The sequence below is a fragment of the Lonchura striata genome, chromosome 24 (assembly GCF_046129695.1).
Source record: "Lonchura striata isolate bLonStr1 chromosome 24, bLonStr1.mat, whole genome shotgun sequence".
Lineage (NCBI taxonomy): Eukaryota > Metazoa > Chordata > Aves > Passeriformes > Estrildidae > Lonchura > Lonchura striata.
This window is the reverse complement of record NC_134626.1, coordinates 2,264,461-2,275,079: the sequence shown is the minus strand read 5'-3', so window position 1 is coordinate 2,275,079 and position 10,619 is coordinate 2,264,461. Positions and strand designations below refer to the sequence as shown.

The 10,619-nt window shown below is 51.8% G+C and overlaps 1 protein-coding gene across 1 annotated transcript; it reads left to right on the top strand.

Annotated features, from left to right (window-relative positions):
* Positions 1-330: 330 nt before the first annotated feature.
* Positions 331-10,223, top strand: LOC110470339 (C-signal). Its single transcript, XM_077788220.1, has 6 exons — positions 331-522; positions 7,383-7,434; positions 7,714-7,901; positions 8,229-8,384; positions 9,205-9,315; positions 9,449-10,223. Exons 1-6 carry the CDS (start codon positions 382-384, stop codon positions 9,560-9,562), a joined length of 762 nt encoding a protein of 253 aa, XP_077644346.1. The 5' UTR covers positions 331-381; the 3' UTR covers positions 9,563-10,223.
* The last annotated feature ends 396 nt before the right edge of the window (positions 10,224-10,619 follow it).

Below are 10,619 nucleotides of genomic sequence, written 5' to 3'. Positions count from 1 at the left end.
CTGCCTGCCGGAGGGAGCGAGTTCATCCTGTCCGCTTCCGTGGGCTGAGACAGGGGCAGAGGGCTCGGGGGCTGCTCTGTCCCACGCAGGGCTCTGAACTGGGTGGGACGGGGCTGCGGGATGGGCTCGGGTCCTTGTGGGAGGGGGAAAAGCCAATTCCCCTTCCCCTGGCCGCTCATTCCCCGGAGCCGGGAGGGAAAAGCCGATTCCCTTTTCCCTGGAGTGAGGAGGGAAAATCCAATTCCCGTTGCCCCGGGCGGGGGAGGCGCCGCGGCGGGGGCGGGCCGGGGGCGGCGGGGCCGGCTCCGCACCGCGCAGGTTGAGAACCGCGTGCGCTGAAGAAGCGCCGGGAGCGGAGCGGAGCGGGCCCGGCGCTCCAGCATGGCCCAGCCGCGCTGCCGCTCCGTGCTCATCACCGGCTGCAGCCGCGGCATCGGCCTGGGGCTGGTGCGGGGGCTCGCAGCCGCCAGCCCCTCCCCGGATTTGGTCTTCGCGACCTGCCGGTACCCCGAGAAGGCGCAGGTAAGCGGGGCGAGGGCGCCTGGGGACCCCGGAATGGGGTAAAGGGGTCGGGAGGGAGGAGAAGGCACTTTGGAAAAGCGGCACAGCTCGAGCATCCCTGTGCCGGCAGCGAGAGCCCGGGCTGGGCTGGAGCCGGGACCGAGCTCCCGGGCCGGGATGGAGCCGGGACCGAGCTCCCGGGCTGCGATGGAGCCGGGACCGAGCTCCCGGGCCGGGCTGGAGCCGGGACCGAGCCCCCGGGCCGGGCTGGAGCCGGGACCGAGCCCCCGGGCCGGGCTGGAGCCGGGACCGAGCCCCCGGGCCGGGCTGGAGCCGGGACCGAGCCCCCGGGCCGGGCTGGAGCCGGGACCGAGCCCCCGGGCCGGGCTGGAGCCGGGACCGAGCCCCCGGGCCGGGCTGGAGCCGGGACCGAGCTCCCGGGCTGCGATGGAGCCGGGCCGGGTGGAGCCGGTACCGGGCAGCTCTCTGGGGTTGGATCTGGGGTTTACCGATGATGGGGAGCGTTCACGGGAGGAGGAGAGCGAGCGGGACACGGCCGGGGAGCTGCAGCATCTCCAACGCTCCTGCCCCTCCTTTCATCGCCGAGTTTCTCGCTGGATTTGCTGCTGGAGATGTCTGTCCTGTCCTTGTCCGGGTCTGCACGGCCCGGAGCCCAGCAGGGGCAGCCCATCATCCCCCAGAAACCTTTCCCCGTGAGAGAAACCCGCCGCAGCTTTCCTTCTCTCTCTCCACGCGTGTCTGTATCCCCAGCAGGAGCCGTGTGCCCTGTCTGCCTCTTTTTCTCTGCTGCACTTGCAACAAGTGAGAAAGCCCAAATGAGCAATGAATTAAAGACTTCTCTGAGGTCCCTCTCTGCTGGGCAGGGCTCAGAGTTCCTGTTGGAAACGGGTTTTTGATACCTGCAACTCGTGGATCCGCTTGGTGCCCTCTCTCTCTCTCCCATTTCAGCCCAAGTCCCTGCTGCTGCAGCATCGCAGTAGTTCTGGGACTCCCAAAGATTTTTATAGGAGCCTTTCAAACTCAAATTTCACGGATCAAATTTAGCACACCTCTCAAACTTTCGGGAGACAAATCGCTGGGGTGGTCAGCAGCGTCACCTGTTGTGTGTGCAGGCTGATCTCGGCTCTCCTCGGTGAGGGGGGATTTGGGCAGCACAGGAACCCATCCATCCATCCATCCATCCATCCATCCATCCATCCATCCATCCATCCATCCATCCCTCCATCCATCCATCCCTCCCCTGCTCCTTCGGAGCTCTGGGAATCCCTCAGCCCTGCCACTGCCCCGCACCCCCCTGGAATGGCCCAGGCATTTGGAAGGAGAATTGATACCCACAGCGCCGTTCCTGCATCCCCCCAGGGCAAAAGGCAAATTCCAGAGGGAAACGGAGCCCCTGTGTCTGCTCCTTCTGGGGGATTTGGTTCCTTCTGCACAGATTGTGATCGCGCCGTCCCAGCAATAAACCAAACACAGCAACTTTGTTTACTGCTTAGCTACAAAAAAATCCTCCAAAAGGTGGTGCTCAGGATGTGGGACAGGTAACAGCTGCAGTCTGACCTCTGCAGGTCCTTATGAAACCGAAGGGAAATATCTTAATTTTTAAAAAATAGTCTCCAGCATATTTAGGGTATTTCTGAATGAAAGAGCCCAGCAAGGCAGGGATCAGGTGCACAGCTCCCTTTCAGGCCTGCTGCTCCCTGTGGCTCCCCCGAGCCCCTCCTGGCAGCACCTGAGCAGAAATTCATTCCATCCTGTTCCCTCTGAACTCCTGGCACCGCTCCCAGCCCTGTTTCCTACCAGTGATTGCACAAGAGCCCGGTGTAGTAGTGGCACAGGAAAGCAGCAGAGACATCCGACCTGTGTAGATCAAAATCTCCCTGCGTGTTGTTTGTCCTAAAGCTGCTTCAGCCACTGCTCAAAGAGGTTTTTTTCTCTTTTCCACCGACTGGCCCCTGTGATTTTTTCATCATAATGGTCTCAGATCCATTACACGGAGAAGTGAAATGGTTCAACAGGAAGAACTTCTTAGGAAACATTACACGGGCAAATCTCAGCACAACTCATCAGTTTGGGTTTGGTTTGTTTTTTGGGGGTATTTTTGTGTGGTCAGTATTTAAAAATCTGGAGCAAAAAGGCTGCAAAGCTGCAGAGGAAGATGAAAGAGCCTCCAGACAGTGCAATGTGTCTGGGAAGAGTCTGGGTCACTCCTTGCTGGTGGGAGAAACCTGGAAAGCCTCTGGCAGGGTAAGGAACTGGCCAGGAGCCACATTCCAGCAACCCCACTGGGGATCCTGCCGGCCACGTGGGGTGCATCCTGAGCTTTTTTTTTTTATTATTATTTTTTAGGGGGGCAATTTTTGTCCTTGGTGGATCAGGGTGGGTTTTTGTTCTTTGTAAGGACCTCTAGGCCATGTGCTGTGCTTTGGCAGGACATCAATAGAAACCTCTGCAGTCAGCTGAAAGCAGATTTCTAACAGATGGCTTTGGAAACTCCACGAGGAAGAGAATTCTTTGCTAAAGGTATTGTAGTGGTTTCACCAGCATTATCTGCCCCATCTGCAATGCACGGAGCTGGCACAAAACTTTCTGACCCTCTGAGAGTGTTCCCACTGGTCCTTGGGGCTGGCAGAGGGCAAGAACAGACCTGCTCCAGCCTCCAGCACTGGGAATCTTGGTCATGGCAGCACCAAATTCAGCTGCTGCTCCCAAAGCTCGGCTCCAGCCTGGCACTGCTGCTGAGCGTGGCAGGAAAGGCAAAGGTTCCGTGATTTTCTTGTCATTTTTATTATTTTTTCTTTCTTTCTCAGAGAGGAGCCTTTGTTGTCGCTGAGTTTCCAGTCAAATTTCGAACGCTCAGGTTCATGTTGAACTCCCAGAGTTTTGGGTCCTGCTCTCCAGGGATTGGCACTGCAGGCTCAATTTTGGGCACATGAAATGGGCTTGGCCCATCTCAGATCTGTTTGTGGGCTGTGAAGTTGAGGGAGTTTTTCTTTCTCTGCACACCCGGGTCAGTGCTTTTTCTCTTGGCAGCAATTCAGGTGGTCCAATTCTGGTTTTCCCCCTTGGCTTTTTGTTGACCACACAAAAAAATCCTCCTTGGTACAACTGTCCCCCACTTCCTCTCCTGCATGAGAGGATGAACCCGGAGAACAGCAGCTTTGGACGGTTCCTATAAATTCTGCTCTCCTCTGGTTTGGCAGAGCAGCATTTTCCCGTGGCAGAATGGAGATGGGAAGAGCTTAAATGAAAAGGCTTTTAAAAAGAATCTTCCAGTTTTTAGAGGAAAAGCGATTAAATATGCTTAGCTCCTGGCAAACACAGTTCCACCTTGGGCAAGAATCTCTCAGCAGAGTGGTGACTGAGTATTTTGAAGCCCTTCAAGCAGTGGACAGAGAAGAGCTCCTAAGGACCTGCTTTTCCAGAGATGCTGGGGAATTCTGGCTTCGCTTTCCTCTCTTCACCGGGAAAAGCAGCACATCTCCTGTAACTCCCTAACCTTGGGGTAATGCCGAACAGCTGCAGGCTTTTGCATGTGAGTCTGTGCTGGCAGAAGTTGTGAAAACTCCAGCTCTGGGGCTGAGCAGCTCCTAGGTGGCCTCCCCAGAACATTTGCCTAACAAATGGGCTGCAGATCACACGATAGCAGACAGCCAGATAACCACTGCCCCTGCTGGAAAAGCACCACCGGAGACTCCTCCAGCCACGCTCTGATCCCAGCCTGCCTTTTCCTGGGCTGCTGGCAGTGGGAGCAGCTACAAATCTGCTGGGAAATAATCCCGATGTGCTGCTTTTGCTCTCCACATGGGCACAACCCCAGCGCTGTCGTTACCAGGGAGCCAGCGCAAGCTGGAATTCTCCCCACACTCCTCTTTTCCTTCTTTGCTCCTTCCTCCCCCATCCTGCTTTCCCATAAAAGGGAAAACTCTGCCCTAAAGGACTGCACTGGGGTCCCCCGTGGGATGGGGGGAGGAGGAGATGGCCGTGGGGTGAATAAATAAATTTAAAAGTGCCCAGAGCTGTGGGATGTGCACAGGAGCATCTCCTGCTCTCCCCGAGCCCCAGCGAGTCCCCAGGTGAACGAATCCCTCACTCTGCAGAGCTCTGGGAAGCTTCCAGGGCTAAATGTGCATTTTCCCCTCGCTCTGCAGCAGGAGATTGGGTTACAAGCTGTGCCTGTTCCCTTGTCAGCTCTCTGCTCACTGTCTCTGTCAGGTTTGGGGCTTGTTTTTCCCTTTAACACATATTTTAGCCATGTGGTTTGCAACTGGGAAGAGCAGCTGAGTGATCTGTGCACCAGATATATCAGGCAAAGGAGGCATTTCTGAATATATATATATATATATATATCAGGCAGGGAGGGCATTCTTGAAGCCTTTCTAATTTTGGGTTATTGCAGAGTCGTTTTATTTGATTTTTTTTTTTTTCTGGAAGTGTTTTACACTTCCTACAGCAGCGAGGTCTGTTTTTTTCTGGAGTCAGAGAGGGCTGTGGGTCAGGGCAGTGCTGTGGAAGCTGTTCCAGGGTTGAACAGTGAGCTGGCTGTACACTGTGATACTGAAAAGCTGTCTCAGGGGGACGCACAAAAATAGGATACACCTCTGGCTTTGTCCCGAGTGCAAGCAGGATGAGGTGAAGGATACCCAAGCACCTTTATCCTGCCCACAGGCTGTGTTTGCTGGGCTTGATTGCTTCCAACTGGCAGAGCGGGGCCAGGCCCTTTCCAAGAGCTGTAACTGAAGTGGATAATGCTTTCACGAAGAAGGCAAAGTAAATCTTGCTAAATGACAAAGACAACAAAACATTCCTGCTTGAAATCTAGCAATAAATACCCTGTGTGCTGCTGAGTCTGCCTCTGGAGCCCCGAGTGCCAGAGGATCTTGTTTAAATCAGAATAGGCTGACTCTTTGTTAATCGTAATTAAAAGTCAGCAAGCAGGAAACAACAGATGCTAATCAGAGTTTAATTCTCGTCTTGGACTCCCCACGAGTTGATTCTCAGGGGTGATTGTTCAGGTGCAGAGCAGTTCTACAGCTACCATGCTAAATAAACACAGTTTTAGGGAGCTGGATTGTGGCTTTTTGTTGGGTTTTGTCTTGTTTGTTTTTAAATTATCTGTCACAGCACACTAATTAAAAATGCCTTAGCTGGGATATGTTGGCTGTACCGATGTGTCTCAGTCCTCCTTTTCTCATTTTCCTCCTAGTCACAGGAGGGGGAAAATAGGCTTTCCTGCAACTTTTAGATGTTCTAACTGGATTTTTCAGCTTATATCAGGTGTAACATTCTTGAAGACCAAAGCTGTCTAGATCAGCCTTGTGCCTGGGAGCTGCTTCTCAGAAATTTAAACCCCTGAAGTGGGAGTCACTTGTTAACTAAGTAATTAACTAGAAAACCCATTGAATTTTAAACCTAATTTGCATGCAGCTATTGTAATTTCATGCTATGGACTGGAGAATGCTTCAGTTCTTAATTGAAAATATTGCTCATTTCAGAAGCTTCTCAGTTGCTGCTGCTGCTCGGAGCAGCTCTTGCCTTTCAGCAGGAGCTGGTAGCTCCTTTCTGTCGGAGAGTAAAGCACATAAATAAATGAACTATAAATAAATGGACAAACCTGGAGAAGCCAGAGCACTCCTGGAGTTTATTGTGCTCTGAGTGATACTGTCACACTGAAATCCAGTGACAATCCAAAGGCACAGAATCACTGCAGGCCTTGACATGGCAGAGCTATTTCATCAATATACAAGACAGTGTGTTCTGGGCCTTTAATTGATGGAAATCTGTCCCACCGAGCCCTGTCCAAAGCAAGGAATGTCTTCTGGTTTTGTGCTGCTGGCTTGTTTTTCCTTCCCTCTCCCCTTAACTGCAGTTGTAGATTGGCCTGGGTGGGAGAACAAATCTCCCAAACAAGCCTGGAGAGAACCCTGCAGGGTCTGATGTGAGATAAAAGATGTGATCCATTATGGTTTGTCAGAGGACACCGAGTCCCGAAAGTGTCTCCAAGGGGCAGAGAAGGATTCTTTCCAACCCTGCCCTCCTGACCCCTATTCCCAAAGGGCTCCTAAAGAAAGGGATTTGCCGGGGCTGGAATGTTTGGCCAGGTTGCTGTGTCTCCTGAACATGACTGGGAATATGGAATCCATCTGCTGTCTTTGGCCACGCTTCCCACTTGGCTTCATGGCACAGAAAGCAGAGTATTCCAGCTGGGCCCATAAATCCAATTTGGACAGGCTTTGTGCAGCCAGAACAGACAGAGCACGGATTTCTGCAGCAGCACCAGCCTGCCGTGCTGACAGGCAGATGAGTGAGCTCCAGCAGGGAGGGAATTGTTTTCCTGGACAGTGGCTGTGCCTCAGACCAATTTCTTGGTGGGCTTCACCTCCACTTACAAGAACTGACGCTAACGAGGCTGCTGGGAAAACGAAATTCCCATAGGGAAACTGCTGGGGAAATTTTCCTGCAAACAGGAATTTCAAATGGCTTTTTAAAAGCGTTCCTGTTGCCCTGAAGGGGTGTCCAGCACTAGCTGAGCTGCAGGAGAATTTCCCTCTTTTTACAGAATTGGGGAGGCACTGGATTTTTACTGGAATGCTGAGAACTGAGCACTAAAGCTGAGAAATATCCCCCTAAAAATCCAGCACACTGGAATCTGGACTAAGCAGGGGAAGAGTCCCATTTCCTGATCTGGCTTTTAGGAAAGCTGCTCAGCAAGCTGGAAAAAAAAAGAGAATCTCTGCCTTCAGTCCAATCATGAAAATATTTCAGTTGCAATTCTGGAGGTGCAGAATTCAAAGTGATTCCTGTAACAGCCATGGAGATATACACATATATATATATAAAATAAAAATAATTCTTCTTCCTAGGAACTGCAGCAGCTTAGCAAGCAATACAGCAACATCAAGCTCCTGCAGCTGGGTGAGTAAAGGGCTTTATTTCTGAAATTTCTGCAGCTCAGGTGAATGCATCTTAAAACAATTGGTCTCCTGAGTGATCAGTAGCTGGACACGATCTCCAGCAGCTGAAAACCATCCTAAGAGAACACTGGGGAAATGCAATTCTGTGAAATCTGTGCATTCTCACCTGTGTGCTGCCCAAACGTCCCCGTGGAGCCTCAGCTTTGGTTTGGCACGGGTTGTCTCGTGCCAGGCCCTCCCTGCTCTGCTCACCGGGGCTCCTCCTGCCTCCTCTGCGCAGATGTGGTCTGTGAGAACAGCATCAAGAAAGTGGTCAAGGAAGTGGAAGAAATTGTGGGAGACAAAGGGCTGAACTGCCTCATCAACAACGCTGGCATCAACGTGCTCGCCTCGCTGGAGGAGGTCACGGCAGAGACCATGCTCACCATTTATGAAACCAACACCGTGGCCCAGCTGATGGTCACCAAGGTGAGGACAGGCAGGGATGGGCTCAGTCTGGGGCTTTTGCACAAGTGAGCTGGACTTGTCCAGGTGTTCATCCCCTTGGAGATGCACAGGGACAATTCTGACAGGGAGCTGCTGCCTGTGCACCTGGTGTGGGGTCACTTCGTGGCAGGTGGGGACAGGAGGTGGGCAGAAGAGGCTGCTGGAGGAAGGTCTCCTCTGCCCACTGGGTGTGAGGAGCCATCACCACGCCGTGCTGGTGGCACAGATTCCTGGGATTCCTCTTTGAAGGAGGGAATGATGCAGCTCCAATCCAAATCACCAAATGAAAGCAAACTCTGTTTTTCACAGGCGTTCCTCCCGCTGCTGAGGAAGGCAGCACAGCTGGGCACTGGCATGGGCTGTCACAGAGCTGCCATCATCAACATGTCCTCTCTGGCTGCCTCCATGCAGCTCGTCCAGGCCAACGAGATGTTCCTCAAGGTCTATCCCTACAGGATAGCAAAGGTTTGTGGGCTCCCTCCCCTGGGCTGTGATCCTGGCTGAGGGAAGGTAGAGACCATGCTGACCTTAGGAAGGGGTGCAGCAGCTCTGTGGACACAAAAAGTGTTCTTGTTCTTCACTTGGGTGGGAATGGGAGCTGTGGAACACTGCACCTGGAGCAGCTTCTGGAGAACAGGCTCCCAAATCCCTGCCCTGAGACAGATCCACTCCTGAGGGATTTGGCATTCAGGGAAGAGCTGATGCCATCGCGTGTGGGTTCCATCAGCTGTGTTCCACTCCTGTCCAAGAGAGAGCAGGCAGGAAGCTCAGCAAAAGGTGTGCTGACCTGTACGTGGGGATGTCACTTCGTGACAGGTGGGATTTTTAGTTTTCCCACACCCAGAGATTGAGTTTGTACAGATAGTCAGGATCACACATACAGTTTCTCCTACACCACCTACTCATAAGCTGTTAAATGCTTGTTTTCCCTGTTCAGAAGTAAATGAATGTTTGTGTAGTGATTAGTGCAGAAAAACACAGTCCTTATGTCAATATTATTCTCCTCACAGCTCCTGAGGCATTTCAAATGCTACTTTATCTTCCATTACAACTCAGTTTCGTTTTTGGGCACTAAGTTTGTGGTGGTAGAGCCTTCAGAGTTCCCAGAATGTCTGGATGAATTACTGAGAGCCTCTTCCTGCCCCTTGCTGTGGCAGCAGAGTGGGAGGTGCCCACCAGCTGGGCTTGAGGTGGTGCTCGAGGCATATAAACAACAAGGGGCTGTTTATTTGTTTATTATTAATTATTATTGTTTATTATTAATTGATGGTTTCCACTCCCGCAGACTGCACTGAACATGATCACCCGGTGTCTCGCTGCAGACCTGAAATCAGACGGAATTCTCTGCATTTCCCTGCACCCAGGCTGGCTTCAAACAGACATGGGTGGAAACATGGTGAGTGCCAGCGCTGGAAACGTGACCTCCGTGTGCTGTGACACACAAAAATACATCCCCTTCATTCCAGATCATCCTTAAATACATTTAATTCTCTTCTGAAGGATATTGACCTAAGCTTGATTCATTCCAGGCTCCCATGCAGGTGCAGGAGGCTATCCCAGGTATTCTCTCCGTTCTGGACCGTCTCGGTGAAAAAGAAAATGGATCTTTCCTGGACTGGCAAGGGGAAACTCTGCCGTGGTAGAAGTGCACAGAACTCTCCAGGAACAGCTCGTCAGTCACAATTTAACCTTGCCACTCCTGTCTGTGTCTCTAGGGTTTTGGTTTTTATTTTACACGCTTGTTGAAATAGCCAGTCTGACACTCAGCCTCTCTCTAGGTGTATTTGGAAAGCAAAGGGGCTGAGTCTTTCACTTGGTATTGCTACTGCTCTGCTCTAATGCTCCCTGCAAACACTACTGTGCTTTCGGTGATGGGCATCTCCTGGAGCCCTCTGAGATGGATTCAAACCTGCAAGTTACATCCAGGGGCTGCTGCTTCCTTTCCACTTCCAAACCCAAAGTGGGCTTCTGGCTCTTAGCAGAATTAAATTACCCGAGCTCAGAGTAAGGCCAGTGTAGGCTGTCAGGTTCCAGTATGCTTAGTTAATTCCAGAAAAAAACTCCTTTGATTTCCTTTGTTCTTAACTGAGCCAAGGCTCAGCTCTAAACCAAGGGAATTTGGTACTTCTGTGAATTCTGTGGCAAACTCTGAGTGTGCCCAGGTTGCCAGTGTACACCAGGCACTTGCTTTGTTCCCAGTGGGTGACTAACAGCCTGATATGGGGGTGGGAATGTTGTTTTGTACATAAACTTCTGAAATGTCTTCAATAAAGTCTTGATTAAATAAACAGTCTGTTTAGCGAACTGTTTACTTCATTTAATTTCTCCTCCATAGGTTTGTCTTTCCCGACAAGGGAACTTTACTCCTAATTTTCAGGAAGAAACTCTAACCCACATTAACCTTTCAGGGTAGTTGGGTTTGACACAGTGGGGCGTGCCCAAACCAGAGACAGACCCTTGTTCTGATCTGAAATACTACAAGCAGCTGGTGAATAAATCTCTTGTGTTCTGGCTGAGGTAGGTACAAAAGCAAAAAGCTCTTTGAAGTCTGGGATTGGCTTCAACATCCCTCCCTCATGCCAGCTGATTAGGCACTTTCATGCTGTGCCAAGAGGGTTCCTGCGCCGAGCAGAAGACAAACAACAGCCAGGTAAGGCGAGAGGACAGGTGTGGCTGTCCCTGGACCTGCCACCGGGACCT

Bases quoted from the DNA above. Each gene is read 5' to 3' on its own strand.
- LOC110470339 (XM_077788220.1), top strand. From the start codon at position 382: ATGGCCCAGCCGCGCTGCCGCTCCGTGCTCATCACCGGCTGCAGCCGC. The intron at 7,435-7,713 runs GTGAGTAAAGGG...TCCTCTGCGCAG, and splicing joins CATCAAGCTCCTGCAGCTGG to ATGTGGTCTGTGAGAACAGC. The intron at 7,902-8,228 runs GTGAGGACAGGC...TGTTTTTCACAG, and splicing joins CCCAGCTGATGGTCACCAAG to GCGTTCCTCCCGCTGCTGAG.